Below are 20169 nucleotides of genomic sequence, written 5' to 3' on the forward strand. Positions count from 1 at the left end.
TTAAGCTGAAAAAGTTGCCAAGTTTCCCTTTAAATTAGCTGTTTTTATGCACAGAGGGAGCGGGTCCTCTTCTATGTCTGCCATTCTAAACTGCCATGTTTCTATAGTAGCCCAGAACGGACAACCCAAATATTGTCTCTAGATGAGGCCTTTCACGAGTTTCATAGCCACCGCAGTTTCTCCTGCACGCTTGGAGCAGGAGGGTGAGGCAAGGGTGTATTAATCTGCAACTACACTGCTAGATGCCACAAAATCTTTCACACTGGTTCTTTAATGTTGGTGAAAGAAAAAGGGAAACAAAAAAAGGAATGTAAAAAGTTCAGTTTTTTGCAGAGGTAAGCGTTTCTGCTGCCCCCCCCCCCTCTCCCTTGCTCTTACTCACAATGAGAAAATCTGGCCTTAAGGAAAACATTAAAGCAAATGCAGATTTCTGATTAAGTACGATTGCAGTCCTCCCTTGTGGGCTCGCCTTACTGAGACATTATTGCGCAAGCACTCCATAATGAGTCAAATGGTGTGAGGGTAGAAATGAGACTGTGGGAGTTTTGTACAGTATCCACTTAATGATGGCTGCTCGGTCTTTACAGATGCAACTATCTTAGAGAACACGTAAGGAATAATTTGTCTGAAAGAGATTATGTAGGTGAAGATCTGAGGGATTCCTACTCCACATTTGACTATCAGGTTATAATTAAAAATGTTGCCTCTGCAGGGCTGAATGACCCCTTCCTAAAAAGGCTTTATTGTCTGTTACTCATGTACACAACACTCTCAACCTCTATCCGCGTAAGTGGCTCAGTGAATTTCAAACAATCCACCGACATTCTCTGACAGAGATAAGATAATGATAACAGCCCTTTAAAAGTGCTGAGATGCTGAGTTTCCCAGGATTCTTTTTATCTTTCCCTCTCTGTTCATTGGGCTTATCTTTTCTTGCAAGATGAATAAGCACGTCTCCCAGTATATGATACACTGAAAGCTGATGATGATTTGTAAAGAATATTACCAGCATGAGATGTCTCAATGATGTAAGTAATTCATCAAGGTAAACAACGTGACAATAAAAAGACTCAGCTACAACCGGGTACTGAACAAGATTATAATGGGCTCCAGCATCGCAACATGCCAGGAGTTGTTACTTGTTGAAATATTGTTCCTTCTTGTAATTTAGTTTCAACAAGGAAGAAATACTGAGCTGCTGCATTTAAAACAGGCTTTAGTTTCACACTCGTATTGATTTGTCTAGCTGCAATCAATAGAAACTTTCAAGGTCTTTTTTTGCTTTGATGACATCCTGATAGGGAAACAGATGTTGTGGATGTAGAATTGGAAGGTTTGGCTCACCTAAAAGTGATGTATTAAAGTGCATTCAAGTAAAAGTCATAGAAATCGACAAACTCCAACTTCTTGATCCTGAGCTGTTATCAGCACTGCATGAAAAGGTCCCAGCACAGATTTAGCCTTTTACTGTCTGAGCTCTGGACATTTAGTCCCTGCAGTCTTGGCCTAAGAAGATACTAAAAATATCTAGGGCAAATGTCTGAATCCTGTTTTAAGTTAATTCACTCCAATGGAGTTCGAGGCGTACAGCACTCTGCCAAACACTCTCTGCCAACTGGGCTTCATAAAATGGTAATGAGAACGCTGCTGTCTGCTGACAATGAGATAGGCGCAGGCAGCTAGCACTGGCAGCAGATCGAGATTGGCTGCTTATTTTGCTGTTTGAAAAATGCTGCATACTGGAGAAGAGAATCAGCTTGGGGAAAAAAGAAAAAAAAAGTATTCATGAAAGTTTGACTTTGTTTCTCTGTCACAATGTCTACAATAATAATAAAAAAAAAACATTCACTCAGTACTGAGCAGTTTCTTCTGCTGACACTGAACGGCACAGTCTGTGATAGAGCTGTGTGCACGAGTCCTCCTGTTATCACTGCTGTGAAAGTTTCATATTTGACAGCAGCAAAATCAAAGCAGTAAATTTATCATAACCTCTAGTCTATTTGGGGATAGCGCTTTAAAAACTCAAGAACAAGCGCTCCATTAGCTCCGAAGCACACTTGCTTCTATTTCTGTAATCTGCTCTCTGCTGCAGTCTCCAGTGAATAGCAAACATCTTTTGTTAACACTTTGAGCCCTGTGTAAGACCTCAAACCTCTAGGGGCTTCTAAAGGTATTAATATTTCACTCCCTGTACATAAGATGAAACTTAAAGACCATCAAACTGACAGAGTGTGTTCACCTAAAGGGTTAACTGACACAACAGATGGAGAGAGATGAATGTAGATCCAAATTTTTCCAATCTCAGTGGAGGAGAGTATGGAGTATGCTTCCTTCCTTATGCAGTAAGATGCAAATGAAGAATCAAATGCTTCCTACTGTGTAAACTAGGATCAAGATCCTAATGTGCTGACTTAATGTAAGGCAAGAGCAGTGTTTCATAACACAACTTAAATCATGGATGACCTGCATGGTCTGTTGAATAAATATTTAAGCGGCTGTAACCAATGTTTGACAAAACATGACAAAACATGTTTTATGTAAAAGGGATCAATTTTATAGAAAAAACCCCACAGAGAGTTACCCCCAGAGGCTGCAGTTCCCCTAAGCTCTACAGAGGGTTTTTAGCATCTTTCAGATGATTATTTTGGCTTTCCAGCTCTTATTTCAGCTGCAGCAAGCAGCTGTTAGCAAAAACGCTTTAGAAACCCACTGTACACTACCTGCTCAACACCAAACACTAGACAGATAAAGTTAGCAGCTAGATGGTGAACAGTGGATCATATGGGTACAAATACGACTGAATGAATGATAATGTTGCTCTGAGTCTGTGTGTAAATAAACAACTGAATGCAAACATGTTCACCATATGAATTTTAAAAGACCTGTATGTCATATTAAGTTTATTGCTTGTTTCAGCTAACCCCCAACAAAAGTTGCCAAAGATCATTTCGTTGTTCGTTGGTTCATCAATAAATTATTTGCTGTTTTTATTTTTTATTTTTTTTACCATTAGTAATTGATTAATCCCTCTTTTCATAACTTAATGATTCCTCCCTAATTTGTTTTTTTACATTAACATTTGTATGGGGCTTTAAATATGCTTCCTTTCCTTGTCTGCTTTTTGAGTGTTTTTCTATTTATCTGTGATCTCTTCACACATCCTCCTGTACATTGTATGTGCAGCATTTCTATCTTAAAACACAAGGTTTTGAATCATTAATTGCAATTGCACTGCACATGACCTCTCCTTTAATTTCACTTTCACTGACAGCGAATGCCTTGTCAAAACATCGTATTTATTATCCTAATAAATAAATGTAGCCTACTGGAGCTACTGTACAAGTGTGAGGCCTCATCTTTTATTTAACCTGTGAGGTCTGCTGTCATGCTATCACACCACTGAATGCTGCACCGCCTCAGTGGATTTTTAAACTTTAGTTCAGGCTTTGAAGTCTGTTAAACGAGACAAGAGGTAATGAAGACAAATGAAGGCTTCCTGTTTAGCCTCAATATTGGAAATCACTCTCCTGTACAAATGTGGAGCTCTTTGCATTTAGACTTCAGAGGGAATGTCTGCAGTCTTCTTACTCAGCCAAGGTACAGCAATTTGCTTCATAGCAGAGTCAAATTGGCAATTTCAGTTCATCTAAATGACATAGACTGATTTACCAGCTTAGTAGATACAGTCTAATGAAATAACTCCTGCAATAACAAAACTTTGTTTATGAAGTTTGTAATGTTTTTGAACACGTCAGAAAGGATTTAAGTTACTGCTACAGTCATTTAGTGTATTGTACTGCGTTATGTTTAAAGGATTTAATGTTTTGTGGACATTTTTTTTGGGGTGGGCGAGGGGGAGGGAGTAGACGGGCGTTGCAAACTAGCTTCAGCTATAAATCCTGTGGTATGTGGCATTGGTCAGTGCCAATAAACACTAAATTAACTGGACACACCTTTCAGTGCAGTGCAGTCCAGAACACCACCACCACTAACTAGAGCTTTAAAAATGACCTAGCGCTGAATCATCTCTGCACAGTGTCAACAAAAACTGAACATTACGAGCTCCACAAAGACAGCCAATATATAGCAATGCTATTGTACTGGATTGCCTTTATGATACAGATCCAGCCCAATAAACTGCTCATTCGCCATATATCTGATATCTGTACAGGATACACAGGACCACTGCAGTCATGTACATTACACACACGTATATATCCACTCCAATATACATTCCCTGCCCCTGTCTGCGTCAGACGAAGACCTCCCTTTGTGACCTTTAAAACTGTTGTATCAGCTGTCTCTGTCCTCCATGGAGCCCTAACATGTGCACAGCTTCACCTCAGTTTACACTGGCTGTAATTGATGCTGAGCAGGCCATCCATAAGCATTAAATATCGGCATCTGGCTGGGGCACAGGAAGAGGGAGAGAGATGAGATAAAAGAGCATTTTTCATTCACTTCCCTCTCTGTGGTGGAAGCACTCTAGGATGTTTACCTGAGCATCTCTCTCTCTCGTTTTTTTTTTTAAATATGAGAACATCTGGCTCCTTCGAAATCTATGCAAATTATGTCAATTATGAGCTGTTCAATTTTGACTTTTACCAATTAAAGATTTTCAAATATGAAAGTACATATATCATGCTAAATATTCATGCAGTTCTTCTGATTTACTGATCAAAGATATACAGAAAATAACATTTTTATGTGTTGTGAGTTTCTCTGATATAATCCCAGTGTGTCAAGCCCTGTTTGTGCATATTTGACACACCTGGCAAGAAAACCTTTGAGCCTATAGAATAAGATGCAGTATGATGTTTTACTTGTGTTTCCATCTGATTATTAATGCTACCACTATTCTGATAATTACAATTTATTGTATAAAGAAGTGGGAACATGAAAAAGAACTGTGGTCTAAGAACCAAGAAACCTGTGAAATCAGATGAAAAAGGCTGCGGTTGGAAAAGACAACACAGGCATCTGAAAAAACTGAGACACAGAATAGCAGCATCCTGGGGAAAAAAGATGGGGAGAGATGCCATAAAAGTGTCTTTTATGTCAGCCCAACTGGAGCTGCATGAATAATTTCAAAAAAATTTCTATTGCGCTGTGTGAACCCACAATTTTGTAAATGATAACTAAAGCACAACAAAAAGTAGGTTAGCCAGAACGCCAACTAAGAGGAAATCCAAAGGAATCATCTCGTTATTTCAGTTTGCCCTCAGCTATCTCATACCACACAAATAAACAGCTACAAAGAGCTGCAGCATTAATGTGGTGACATCTGCCAACATTCATACTTTGACTAAAGATACAATTTAACTTCTATTTGCAAATCTATTGTCCACCTGAGACAGAGTACATGAAACCCACTTGTTCTCTGTCTGTGAAAATATACTCAGCTGCCTAATCCTGCAGGTGAGATAAAAGTTAAACTGCTATCAAAGCAAGTGGTACGGATCTCATATTTGATATTTACTGACTTAACCTTGCTTTTAAGTGATTGCACACCCTGCAGACAAAAGGGCATGCTGATCGCTGTGGCATGACATTTGCAATAAAAGGCTGTGAATGTCCAGAGCCTAAAAGGCCAGATGACAAAGTCCTGGGCCTTTACTGCTTGTTGCTGCTGTAAAATGATCTTTAATTGATTTATATACACAAATAAAAATGATCATGTACCTGCTTTTATACAGTACATAATACTGCACAGACATTGTATTGATTTGTCTTGCAGTCCCATGTGAATACAGCCATACCATTTAATTTACTACAAATCAATCTGTAATTGCAGGTACATGGGCGTATGTAATGGCTATATTGCCATATAGTGTTAATAATGAGCCAGCTAATGTTACACACAGCCTTGTACAGATTGACTGGTACCTGGATTTTCACCAACTGGCTGTTTTGCCCTGTTAATCAACTGTAGACTCACAGGGGGTACTCACATTAACAGACTGGGCTTCAGGCCTGCAGTGTGTGCGTGTCCTCTGGTTCCTCATTAGCAGCGGAGCAAAGTGTTATTCTGACGTTTGTCTGCTTTACCTGACAGACTGTAATAGGCCTAAACAAGGTTACCCCCATTTTTCTGCAGTTGCTCAGTATCAACCCCTTCAGGGTTGCTGTCAGCAACTAACAAAATACACACACCTCAGCAGTCACCCACAACAACAGCAGAATATTTCTTCCACCTATTCCCATCGGGCAGCATTACAGGGAATGTGAGAAACGAGAAGGGAAACAGCCATAGTTAAGTTTCCTTGTAGTCTCACGGGTAACCGTGTTGGGAAACAATTGAACAGTTCTGCAGTAAAAACAGGTCTTTGCCATCCTCTTCCATAAGTGCATTATGCCCATGTGGAGCACTTTGCTAAATCAAGAGCAAACGCATCATTTGTCATGCACATTGATACATCAAAGCATATCGCGTGGTCCTGCGAGTACAGCTTCTTTGGGACCTTTATGATCAATTATTCATCATGTCTTTTATTACAGTTTAGTGTAGGCTACCATTGGCATGAAGAATCATTTCTTTAGATGTGTGACATCTGTGTCTGCAAAATGACAGTGGTCACATTTCATGAATTGAAATTACATCAACTCTGAACAGTGGTTTTTCAACTTTCAAACATGGTTCTCTTTGACATAACCAACTCACATGAAGACTTGCCATGAGCTTTATAAGCTTTGCTCTAATATAGTCTGTTTTTTGACCATGTTCACCCATTTTGTACTTTCATTCGAGCCTGTAGCCGGCAGACTTGAAACTACTTGAAAAGCAATTTTTCACGACTGAATGGGAGTGTTTCTCTTCCAACTGAATGATGCTTTTACTGCAGATAGATTTTTTCGACCATCATCCAATCTCTGGGCCATTTCAGTAATGCACCTACAATATTAGTTCTTTGTTGTAGGGAGAGAAAAAGAGTTTCTGGAAGCCTCTTAGTGCATAAGTCCTCTTTCTTCTTTGTATCCATGGGGCTATTAAATCTAAATGCAAAATCAACTCTGTGAAATCTTGTCCTGATCCACATGAGGAGTGTAATGGAGGCTGACATGAAAGCAACTGAAAGTCTGTCATCACAGCAGTAAATGTATATAAATCTAATCACTTGATGGTCACATTTCTCCTCGCTCACGTGGAAAAGAGATAATACACAGCTGGATGTTGTCATCAGTACATTTGTGAGAAGTTGTCAGTTTGTTGTCAAGGGTAGTCATGTGAGGATCAACAAGAAGAGCTTTAACAAACAAATATGTCTGCTCCAGCAAAGCTGCAAACAATCTCGGGACTCAACTAAAATCTCTATTTTGCACGATTCAGCTTTTACCTATTCCTCAGAGCAAGAATATTAGTTATGCCTGTGCCAGAGATAAATGGACTATTACAAACAACATTACACAAATTCAATACAGCACAAGAAACATTATTTGCAGTGTCAAACAGTGTAGTAAACATCGCTTAAATCACTTTTATACACCCTGACCTTTAACCAACCCTTGTACATGTAGGGACAGTGCAATTTTCATGTATGTTTTAACATTTAAACAAAGACACTATCGATCTATAAAAGCAAAAAAAGAATTACAGCATGTTTCGTGTGCAATTTTCTCATAGTTCATGTTGTTATTCTTCTTGTAAGACTTGGGATCAATATCAATACGTCCCCCCTCAGAAGCAAGTTACCGTCCATATACAAAGAATTAATGACCGTCTCCAGCCCAATTCAGATCTTACGATGCTTATTAGGACGGCACAGTCAAGAGTTTTTCAGTCCTTATCAGCTAGGATTTTCCCAAAGCCTGTGTCCTACCAATTAAAATCATCTTTTTCTCTCTCTCAGTGTGCAGCGTTGCCGTGACAGCCAGCCATGACCATATTCCTATGCATTATGCAGCCCCTGAAACTGCACCCTTCGCTGGTCTTGGGGGATCTTCTGCGGGCTGACTGCGTGCCACACCACTCAGCCCACTCCTGAAAGTCTAATGAACTGAGCTTATCAAATCAGTTGAGTGGGGGAATCAACTGGCTCTCAGAATCCACAGTATATTGTGGCGCGCCAGGGCTTGAAGCCTGGCTACAAATAGCAGCTCCTCCACCACTGACACTAGGTGTTGTTGTGTGGAAAGCACGGTGGTCACCAAAGACTGGCTGTAAAAAGATTTAGACAGCAATCACGCTGCTGTGCTGTTAGCATGTTTGAGCCGGTGTGTCAAAATGACAAACAGTAAGAGCACAAAAAGAGACATCACGAAAACCTTACTGGGGACGACAGAGTGGAAGGGTAAGAAGTCAAGAAAACGAAATCGGTACAGAGAGCGAGACAGAAGGGGAAACAAAAGGCTGACACAGAGATAAACAGAGAAAGACAGATGGAGTAAGAGAGAGTGCACGCCAAAATGAGAATATGTGTTCTCACCAGCTCGTCTTCACTGGCAACTTGCTCTTAGCCCCCAAGGGACATCTTCGGCTTCTCACACATGCCCATAAATATCTCTGCAGGAGTGTGTACAGCACCACTGCATCATCCCTAAGGGGATATACAAAATAAAGCTGCCACCACCTCTGACTGTACAAATTTGTTGACTCAGATGAATGGAGGCAATGGAGATAGCTCGCACTGCTCATTACTCAGATTGGCTCAATAAATAGTGGTAAGAGAATTCGGAGAAAGCCCCAGATGACACATTTTTGGGATTTAACGGACAGTTTGGGAGTCACAAAATGTAATTTAGACAAAAAAAAAGAAAAGTGATTATAGTTTTAAGTTCTAGTTGGTAGAAGAGAAGAAAGAATGACATACAGGAGGTCAGGAGAAGTGTACATGCAGGACTTAAAGCATTGGTTTTAATAACAGCAGTGGCAGATCACAGACTGTGCAGCCATCTGCCTTCATAGGATCACTGCTGCTGTCTGACAGCACTTTTGTTTTTCTCTGCAAAACAACATGACAGAAAAGACAACTCATCCTCTTGACCTCAGCAACCTTTAGTTTGACACATGTAAACAGTGCTGCTGTTTTTATTCTTATGACTGTGCTTATTTTGCTATTATCTTTCAGTGCACCTTGGTTTTGCTGTACAGTGGTGTTACAAAGAAAAACATGAGTGTAAAATGAGGATGTTCAATAATGTGGGGAGGTGCAGTGTTGCTGATTGATTATCAATACAATACATGTGGTTTACATATTTTCTTCCTGTGTGTGTTACTATTTTTTGGGTCATCTTCAAAACCAAATAGCAGAGTCTGGTCTCATTAGTATGTATACACACATACATATAGAATATTTATATGATCAATATTTTAAACTGAAGCACTGCTACCGTATTGGAGCTGTAGGTATTGTTTTACTGTAAGTGCCGGGTATGACTGTTCACTATTCATTTGACAAAAAGTAATACATGTGACAGTAAAAGTAGGATCCAGTAACTAAAAATTAAACATGACTAGGGGAAATAATCTTGAAATATTACCAATAAATTAAAATCAACTTTAGTATAATACTAAATACTAATAATCGCTTGAAGTAAAACTGTAATTAATCACTTGCCAACTTGTCTCTTGACTGTATAACAGGACCCCATACTGTGTGCAATCATCTTAAGGGCACCCAGCTGTGTAACTTAACACAAAACATAAGATGTGAACAGTAACAGGGACTCCACTGATTTCCCTGACTGAGCTCAACCCACTCCTGTTCAGTTAATCACCGGCTCAATGTACTCCATCTAAAGCATAAGGTTTCCACAGGGTGAGTGTGTGTGTGCGCGTGTGTTGGGAAGAAAGATAATTAACTGTAAAGCAGGGTATGATTAATGTGCCTGTGGCTGTGAGGAGAGTACGCATGCTGTGTGATAACAGAGGAATGTGCAGCAATCCCAGGTATAATCCTGAAAAGTGAGCAGTGTGCAAACATAGGGGGGAAGGGGGGCTACAATAGGTCGCTGTCACCATAGCAACGCCCCCATTTAGTAGTGCCCCCCCCCCAACCCCTTAGTATATTGAAAAAGTGTATACTTTACAAATATTACAGATAGTTGATGTGATGATGTTTACAACAACAGGATTATGTGTGTTTATAAAAGCATCATGACAGATGAGTCAGCCAAGGCTTTGGAGAGCAAGGAAGTAATCCATCATCCAATATTACAACCAGATAAACACTAGTTTTTGTTTGTTTTCTGACAAAAATTAAAAATAAGCTTCCAAATATGTGAGAGATTCAAGACATTATGTCCAGTGGATGAAAAATTACAGTACAAAAAAAATTAACATGAAATATGTATATTTTCTGGTATTTGTTAGATAAATAATCCTCTCCATCTTTAGACTCTCCTAGAATATGTGCAGTTTACAAATGACAAACAAATACAAACCATACAGAAATCCAATTGTCATAACAGTTTCTTTTCTCTTGGCGCCATCTTGTGGAAAGTAGAACACAATTCGGTCAATTTCAGGGAGATTTACTGAATCTGGACAAAATAATATTACTGTTGTAAAACAGCTACAACACTAAAATACTTTCTAAATCAAGTACCAGATAAATTAAGATGTAATCTGTGAATGTTTAATCTGATTATTAATATCTCTTTTTTTTCAAGTTCCTCACTTGAGGTCGTAATAGTGCCATTTTGTGTACACTGCTTTTTGCTCTAGCATTTTGCATTTTCTGTGTTCCTGATATTGGTGGGTTTGCTGTCTTTAAAGCACATTAGGCATAATTAATATAACGAATAATTAATTATATGGAAGCCCATTTTTGCCATGAGAAAGAGGGATGTAAAGTTAGGAAAGACAAAAAAAATCTGTTTTGACTTAATACATCTCCATTAGTAAATCCTATACTTTTTGTTTTGCCATTCCCAATCATATCTTTATATTTCTGGCAGAAATGTGCTCCCATGTTGATCTCTTTTTCTTTAAAGTTTAGATATTTCAATCGCGACCAGCAGGGGAACCAATGTGTCCCACCATGGTCCGACCGCTTGGTGGCAGTATAACAACAACAACAACAACCAGCTACAGTCCAACTCCAGAGAAGAAGAGAAAGGAGGTGTGTTGAGTGTTAAATTGAAAACAGAAATGGCGGGGTCCATAAACTGTTATTAGCACTGTAACTGTGAAACGACGACCATCTGCTGGAGATATAGACGCAAAACAATGTCGTCGCAAAGCAACAAGGCGCAAGTATTCAGCGGAAGAACACCAACTGTAGTTAGGCGCACTGTGCCTAGCAACGCCGGGAGTTGTGTTCAACGTTAGCTAGCTACCAGAGGAGTGTCTTTTTCTATTTGCATCAGTCTTCGTGTCTAAGACAATGTTTCACCTGCGCCATGTACACTGAAACGACTGCACAGTTTCAGCGAGTCTGTGTGCGAGTCGCCAAATAACGTAGACAAACAACGGGTACCTGCGACACGGCTGTGTGCGGGACATCCAGTGAAAGCATGTCAGTCAACGGGAAAGTCATCCCGCACACCCCGCTGGCCGTAGACTTCTGGCAGGTGCGGAGGTGTCCGGGCACACGGTTGTTCTTCCTGTCGCACATGCACAGCGACCACACGGTGGGTTTGACCTCCACCTGGAGCAACCGGCCCATCTACTGCTCCCCGACCACTGCCACCCTGCTCACACTCAAGCTGCAGGTGAGGGCAGGCGCTTTAATGTACAGCGCAAACATACTTGTGCACTAGGACTCTATATGTGTACTATTTCCTCTGCCTCGTCCAGGAAAAGCTCACTGCGCACAATGATAGAGGGGCTGTTTTATGTGGAGGCCCCCCGGTTTCTTATGGCTCCAAAAAGCTGCTGAAGAAATAAAGTCTATGAGGTTAAATCAGTATTCACTTAACTTTCCTTGGACCTAATGATCCGTTTAAGTATTCAAAAGCGGAGGCATTCCTCTTTTATTCTAATTGTTTCAAACTCATGTTTTGTGGTAATCCGAAATTTATTTTAGGTTCAACTTAAGATCCCAAAGTTATAAGTAGTTCAGAGTAAATGAGGTGAAGTTATAGGGAAATGGGAAGTGATGCACATTTGACGCAGCCATTATAAAGGCGTCTTAGTTTTGAATAATGCTTCAGTGTGTGACATCCAGGTGGATGATGAAGTAACTGTACGGTTTGGGGCCACCAGGAGTTGTTTCTACAAATCTCTAGAAAACTAACCGAGTGATGAATGCTGTTCTTCCGAAAGAGAAGAGAAGAGAAAATCCCTCATTTGGTGTCTTGATGGTGGTTGAGAGCGCTAACGTGTCAGTCCAAAAACTCTCACAGGCTTTCAGTTAGTTAAGATCTAATAAATGTGAATGCTATAGCATATGATTAACATAATTTTCACATGAATCCAGTCAGTGACTCCTACTGCTACACAGATTTATGCAAATCAGAGGTCATCAGAGTTGTGAGGGTTGAGAACGGCAGTAGACACATTGCTGCATTAACCTTTTTTTAAAAAATGTTATCTTCTGCTGATGATTTCTGTTGTTTCTCAGGTGAAAGAACAGTGGATCCATGCATTAGAGCTGGGTGAGCCTTACCTGTTGCCACTGGATGACATCGGCAAGGAGAGGCTGACAGTCACGCTGATAGACGCCAACCACTGTCCGGGGGCTGTCATGTTTCTCTTCGAAGGATACTTTGGCTCTATACTGTACACTGGTCAGTATCTGAACGCACTGCAAAGACACACACACTGTTGCCTCTTGGATGTGGAAAATGTTTATTAAGCTATGGTTTGTCATACGCACAGATACTATATATATCGAGTACAGGATCATTGGAAGTAACAGACACACATTCTTCATTTCAGGTGACTTCAGATATACTCCCTCTATGTTGCGTGAGCCGTGCTTGAGGACCAACACCACTATAGATGTCCTGTACCTGGACAACACCAACTGTGACCCCAACCGCACCCTCCCCTCCAGACAGCGAGCCACTCAACAAATCAAAGAGATCATCCGCAGCCACCCCAACCACATCGTTGTCATAGGTGATATCATAGAGACCCTTCTAAATGTGCATTATCTACTTTATCCTCTTCTCAGCAGGGTGTAAACATACTGTAGGGTTACAATAAGCTAACCAGAAATTACCCAGGTTTGCATTTTGTGACCCTTCGTCAATATACATTTTTATCTGCTGTGAAGTCATCTAATAGTTACAACATTTAGTCCACATTGGGAATGTGTTTTTAGAAACTTCCCTCATTAATTGTAGCTTATCTTCAGTAAAGATGAGTTTAAAGTGGTTGGTATTGTTTATGTGATTGTGTATTTGAGTTTTTGCAATTGTAGTTGTTGTTATTTTTATTACAATATTTGAGTATAAAGTTTAATTCCTTTTACTCTCCTACATAAAGCTGTGCTCTCTTCATTTATTTCTGTGACCTTGCTGTTGCTCCCTGCACTCAGCAGAAACCATGGATACACAGACCCTCATGCTCTCTCCTTGCAGGCCTGTACGCACTGGGTAAGGAGTCCCTGCTGTTGGAGCTGGCAATGGAGTTTAAAACCTGGGTAGAGGTGAGCTTTGAGAGGATGGAGACTCTCAAAGCCCTGAAGCTGCCTGACGTCTTCACCACAGACGTAAGAGCCGGTCGCATCCGAGCCGTGGAGCAGTCGGCGATCTGCTCTGCCGCTTTACACCAGTGGAACCAAGAACAACCCACTCTGGCCATCCTGCCCACCAGCAGGCCCCTGGTCTCCTTTCACCCCAATGTCCACGTGGTGCCCTACTCCGACCACTCCTCTTACCAAGAGCTGGAGGATTTTGTCTCTGCGCTCAAACCTACCTCCCTTGTCCCCATTGTAGGAAACTATGTACCTGGAAGCCTCTCAGCTTTAGTGTCCAGCAAAAAGCGCCATGAAATCCTGGTGCCTGAGTCAGTCCGACACTACATGTTGAGACAGCCTGAGAGCCAGCTCAGCTCGTCAGCATACACCAGCCTGCGCCGCAGACATTTACGACCTCTTGCTCCCAAAGGGGTGATATTCGAGTCTCCTGTAAGGGGAACCAGGCAGTCGTGCGAAGAAGCCTTGGAGGCAGGGTGCCCAGAGCAGGATGCTTCTGAGGACGACATGGACACAGAAAGTAGTGAAAAGGGCTCTGAGTGTATCCTTATTGACCTGAGCAAGGACCTCCTCCCTAACAAACACAGAAAATGGGCTGGAGACATGTGGAGTCTCAACATCGTCAAGACGGTGTCTGAAGATATGGTGATGGCAGAGTCGGTGCCACTCAGTCAACTCACCCAGAGCAACTTTGCTCCAATGGAGATCCTGACAAACCCCAAGCCCGGCTTGAAACCTGTCGGGACCACGACAAGGCCTTTTGAAACCATCGCCAAAAATAATAACAAGACAGCATCAAATGATTACCCTAGTCAGCATAGCAGCACATTGTCAGACGGTGATAGCATGAGTCAGCACAGTGGTATTGATCAGGACGATGACATAATGTCAAATGACAATAACGCGAGTCAGCACAATGGACACGATCAGAACGTCAGCGTGACATTAGTGCAGAGCGATAACGATTCTTGCTCTTCGTCAGGCTCCTTGACCGAGCTGCGGCACGAGTACATAGAGGAGCTTGAAAACAGTATTTTAAAGGACCTTCCCTTCACACAGATGGACATTAAGACATGGGGCCTCCTGCCACAGCGCTTTATGCATCAGTTTCCCCTCTGTCCTTTGTATGATGCAAAAGATGATGACCTCTCCGATGGATAATGTGACCTTACATTCAAGTGTTTGCCTTGCTTTAGAGGCCTTTTTGTGTTGTGTTATGTTAAGATAAGTACTTACGTTCTGCCATTTTCTCATTGGTTTCTTCCTTCTTCATGTAATCCCTTCTTTGTGCCTCCCATTTTGAATGAGTGGTCTTAGAAAAGCAGGCTTGTGATCAAAAGTTCAGTTTGTCTTTGGACTGGACCTGTGAAGTGATGATAACCTTCATTTATAATTTAAAAATAATTTCTCTTGTAATGGAAAAAACGAATCAGTGACTTATTGCCGTTATATGCATGCATGTATACATATATGAATACACGCATAATTGCGCACCATGTAGTTACATTTTCACAAGATAGACAAGTAAGCTTATTACTATTTATTCTCCTTGAGAACCAGCTGGTCGGTTTTTTGTTCCTTGAGCAGTTGAAACCGAAACTCGGGAGAATTTGGAGTGCTTTGAGATTTCAATGTAAGGAGAAGTTTATGCTGCATTGTGAGTTAAAAGCCAAAATATTATTGTGATAAAAAGCTTAAAATCAGTCAAGGTTTTGCCAGTTACCAGATTTGCCTTTTTCGCTAAAACTTTCATTTTTATATTTCCACTGTGTGTGAGACATTTGAAATCTTCCAAGTCTGGTGTTGGTTGTTTCCCTCTTTACTGAGAATAGCAGTATTAAACATTAATAGTGGTTGCTACACTGGTACATTATAATGGAAGAAAATCCTACTTCCTGTGATTGTCTTTGTAACTCTTTACCTATTTGAGGTTTGTGAAGTTTAAGATAAAGTATTTTCTCTTCTACATTATTTAGCACATGTGACAGTGTTCTTTTTGTGATACTGAAGATAAAACAGTGTGAAACACTCCTCAGCACTTCCAGAATACTTTTACTATAACATTTCTTTAGTAACTATTCATATTAATAAACAATCCAAGTATAACTGTTGGGAAAAAACTAAATGTCTTAAACAGTGCCACTGTGAAACACATTAAGACTTATATTACATTCATGTGTATTGAATGTCACTGTTGCTTCTGATTTTATTCTTACAACAGCTAATGTGTGTTTTATAGTTGGTTTTATTCCCTTTTTTTGATCACTTTCGCCAACTCCAGTAAGTAGCTGCTGTTATATTTTGTACATCTTTTAATTTGAGGTGACAACCAGTGGTGTGCAGCTCAGCTGCTCCCTGTGAGAATCTAACTTTTCACTCTGGCAAATGTTACCTGTTGGACTACGTAGCTCTTATACACTTGTAAATATCATGAGGTTTGGCACTTTGCCTTTTTGTTTTGGAACTTTTTACTGTATTTTATTCAAATGACAACAGACACACGTTCAAATTGAATGTTCATATTACCTTTTATTGTTTGTCTTGTTTGAAATAAGGAAAAAGAAATCCAAACTTTAAACTGTAATATTCATGTTGCCTATAGGCTCATTGCTTGTGAACTGTTTCCTAAATAAACCTGATATTTGCAAATAGATATGTTGTTGTTTCTCATTTTTTACTTCTTAAGCCTGATCACGCTGCGTACTATACAGCACAGAGACTGTCATCAGCATCTAATGTGTATGTGAGCCAGTTATTCACAGCTGTTTCCTATTGCAGTGCTGTTGTCCTCCCCTAAGATGGCAGTAGTTCGCTAAATATCTTGATGCTTTTACTTCTTGTCTTGCTTCTCATTATGGTTTTAGGCCTCTGCAGCATGTCTGATTTCTGCGAAGAAAAGGAAAAAAATCCTATATATTTGGTAATAGAGTGCTGAGCAGTAATGACTCAGCTCTCAACAAAATGAACAGTCCCTCTGCGGTTTGTATATTAACATTATATTGCAAATTAAGATAATAGAAATGTTATATGACAGAAATTAGCAAGTACAGAACCAGGTAAAAAGTCTGAAAACAACCAGAGACCTGCTGTGCCCTTAATCTGAAAGTCAAGCTCAAACCCATTTAAACCCCTTTTAAAATCCGTACAATGTTGAAGATTGAATGCTGCACTGCAAGACTACAGAGCACGACCAGCTGTCACTCATTTTAGCTACCATAGAAAGGTGGTTTGGATGTCTGCATGCCTTCTGGTACCCTGAGCAACAACCACAGAGAACCTCGTCCTCCATCCACTAATGAAATAATTCTGTTACCTCTGAGAGACCAAAGTCCACACTAATTGTAAAGAGGAAGAAGGGCAAGGACGACCAAAGTTACGGCATAGGAAACAGTATGTTCTCAGAGCTTTAACAGCCTCACTAAGGGGTAAAAATTCATTTGCTATTATACAGTACATCTCCTCCTCATCACCTCCCCAGAACATCACCGTGAGCAGTGTAGTAGCTCTAAACAAACAAGTACAATCGATCCAGCTGTATAAACATTTTTAGTTGGCCCTAATCCGAGCACATCCCATTAGGCTGCTCTTTGAAAAAGGTGCCATATAAACAGTAAAGTTCAGAAACCTCAGAGGTGTCATGCTGAGACATCATAAAGTCACCATCAGTGATCATGGGCTGCAGGAGTCTCCTCTTTTACTCATAAAGGATGAATGACCGGCTCCTGCATAAGGTTTCCCTGCATGTGGGAGGAAGGAGATCTGGGATTAACAATCAGCCACTGATGAATACTGATGATGACCTGTGGTGAAGGAAATATTCAAATCCTTTACTTAAGTAAAAGTACTAATACCACACCATAAAGGTACTCCACTACAATCCCTGCATTGAAAAAGCTACTTTAAAAATATTTTAAGCATTAAATGAAGAAAACTGTCCCCTGAGACTGGTATACTGCTATTATATGTCATTAGAGTGTTATCAGGGGCAGAGCTAGAGGGGTGACTGCCTGGCCACCCCAGTTTGGTGTTAAATGCTGTCAGATTTAACACACTAATTTAGCTAAAAATGGAAATTAAGTGAATGATCTGTTATGGGCACATTTTAGGCATTTTTTTAAGCAAAGTGTTTAAGTTCTGTGAAAAAAGTCATGTATTTGGAAAAAATGTCACAAGATTTGGAAATAAAACAAGTTATTAATCTACTTTAGATTCTCTATTCAGCGCTTACTAATGTGCCACAATAATGTAATGTCTTAAAATATCTTCATTTGGGTGCTTTTTCATGCAAATATTGAAAATGTGATTGATTGTTATTAAATCAGCATATATATATTCCTATTGATGTATAAGCAGCATTTTACTGCTGATGATTGATGATGAATGATTATTTTCTTGGATTGATCTGATTATCTTCTGGATAAATTGATCGTTTGGTTTGTCACAATTACCCAGAACCCAAAGTGACACCTTCAAATTGTGCAAGCAATAGTCCAAATCTCTGGAACTACTGAAATGCATTTTCATATGAAAAATGATTGAAACAATTAGCAAAATTGTTGCCTGTTTATTTTCTGTCAAGCGTCTAATCAATTAATCGACAATCATTTCAGTTGTATATGTATATATTGTTAGTTAGGTAGTTTAATCTAAAACACAGCATCATATTTTTGAAGCTCTTCGTATGTTTTGTGTCCTGAATCTTAATTTGAGTTAATTCATTTATCTTTGAGCTACAGTGAAGTACAAGAACATTAAGCGGCATGAAAAGAAAATAACCAAGAACTACAAATACCTCAAAATTGTATTTAGGTACAGAAGTTAAGTAACTGTTCCTAACAGCAGCTGTGAGTGCCACCGGGTTCTCACATACAGATGTTAAAGCCCATGAGATGTCCCACCTTTGTGCAGAGGACCAGGCTGTACCTGCTCTATAAGGACTCCTCATCAGGACTAAAGAATGGATTGTTTTAGGGCGCTGATGTAGGGGTTTAGATTATAGTCAGTTATAATCTTTCTTGACAGCAGAGGAGGATGAACTCTTGTACTCCTGAGATTGGTTGAATTCTAATTAGGGCGAGACAACGCCTGAGATCGAATTTGCATTAAGATTCCTGCATATTTTACACAAGCCTGCTTTTTTCGCCTGCAGCTCCAGATGCTATTTTAAGGCTTTGCACTTGTATTGCAAAAACAGAAAACTTGTTTGAAAAAAAAAAAAAAGAAAAATAATTTGGGAGGCAAAATGCATTTTATTATTTTTTTTACCCTATGAGAGAATATGAAGCCCTGGCAGTGAGGCCATGAAATGAAAGGAAATGGAGTGTCACATACCCTCACAAGCAGCACAGCAGGGTATTAGGGCTAAAGTAATGGATTCCTCACACACGCCATTACTTCAAAGTGGAAATCATGAGGACACTGCTACCTGCAAGCCCAATCCCTTTTGCCAGGAGTAAAACTGCTCATAGACTGAGGTGACTATTGCAATTCTCTCAACTCTCCCTTCAAAGTAACATTTCCATTAATGATGGTGATCTGATCAGCTCTGGTTACCTTCGTCATGTGTCTGATAGATTACAGTTTTACCTACAGAGAGAATTGCTGAGCAAGGTGTACAGTGCTTTGCCAACACAATTCACCCAAGGATCTGAGTGTGCTTTAAGGGCTTTTTCTTTTCCTCTTGCTTTATAAAGACTAAGGGAATGATCCAGCTGTGTAATTTATAGCTCTGTTCCAGCAAGAGCTCTCAATACATTCTTCAACCGTTTCTAGGGACTAAAATTTGGCTCCCCTCAAGACCCACAAATAAAAAACTCAATGCACAAGACAAGCTAGCACACCAAACTTTTGTTCTGGGTATCGAAGCACTTAATCACAGAGGTCCTACATTCACTGCCATTGTAATAGGTTTCATATAAATCTGTATATGAAAAATGTCGCCAACTCTTTTGAATATCTTATTGTCAAGTTCATGTTTAGTCCTTTTTTTGTATTCAAGCAAGAATATTCAGCTCTGACTGATATGATTTGACATGGTCATGAAAGAAACAGCTAAATGTCCTTGTCTTCATCTGCCATTGTTAACAATACTTGTATATAAATTCAGGCAGATAATCTGCACTTTAACCTCTGACAATCAATGGTATCCAACCTTTTTTGTCTAACATACCCTCACAACCCAATCAGAGGGGGTTTCAAGTACCCTTCACTGATATATGGGTTGGCCTTCATAGGATTATTCAGAGCATCACACCGCAGAGAAAACACATAAATGTGTGGCTGCACACGTGACATTATGAATGTGTGGGATTGAAGACTTTTTTGTACTCTTGTTTTTCTTTTTGACAGTATGTTTGATTACGTTTAGTGGCATACTATTATTACGACCATTTATCCATTGCTTTTATCTATCTTCTTCTGTTATGTTCTTAAGTACTTGTGTCTGCAGCACTTGGTGTGTCCCTGTTGGCTGGCTATTGTGACATGATGATGTATTAAATACATTATGTATTTGACACCCCCTAAATAAATACAAATACAATGTATTTGTATTTATTTTTATTAAAAATAAATACAAATACATTGT

At 39.9% G+C, this 20169-nt stretch overlaps 1 protein-coding gene across 1 annotated transcript; it reads left to right on the top strand.

The window, feature by feature from the left end:
- The first annotated feature begins 11047 nt into the window (after positions 1 to 11047).
- dclre1b (DNA cross-link repair 1B) lies at positions 11048 to 16234 on the top strand. Its single transcript, XM_035657433.1, has 4 exons — positions 11048 to 11652; positions 12504 to 12669; positions 12821 to 13003; positions 13468 to 16234. The coding sequence occupies exons 1-4, from the start codon at positions 11455 to 11457 to the stop codon at positions 14742 to 14744; spliced, it is 1824 nt and encodes a 607-aa protein (XP_035513326.1). The 5' UTR covers positions 11048 to 11454; the 3' UTR covers positions 14745 to 16234.
- The last annotated feature ends 3935 nt before the right edge of the window (positions 16235 to 20169 follow it).

This window comes from Morone saxatilis, unplaced genomic scaffold, assembly GCF_004916995.1.
Source record: "Morone saxatilis isolate NCDOM2014 unplaced genomic scaffold, NCSU_SB_2.0 Contig15, whole genome shotgun sequence".
NCBI lineage: Eukaryota > Metazoa > Chordata > Actinopteri > Moronidae > Morone > Morone saxatilis.

What these genes read in the sequence shown, in the direction of transcription:
- dclre1b (XM_035657433.1), top strand. Translation starts at nt 11,455, where the DNA reads ATGTCAGTCAACGGGAAAGTCATCCCGCACACCCCGCTGGCCGTAGAC. An exon ending in TGCTCACACTCAAGCTGCAG is followed by an intron (nt 11,653 to 12,503) that starts GTGAGGGCAGGC and finishes GTTGTTTCTCAG; the next exon opens with GTGAAAGAACAGTGGATCCA. An exon ending in CAACCACATCGTTGTCATAG is followed by an intron (nt 13,004 to 13,467) that starts GTGATATCATAG and finishes CTCTCCTTGCAG; the next exon opens with GCCTGTACGCACTGGGTAAG.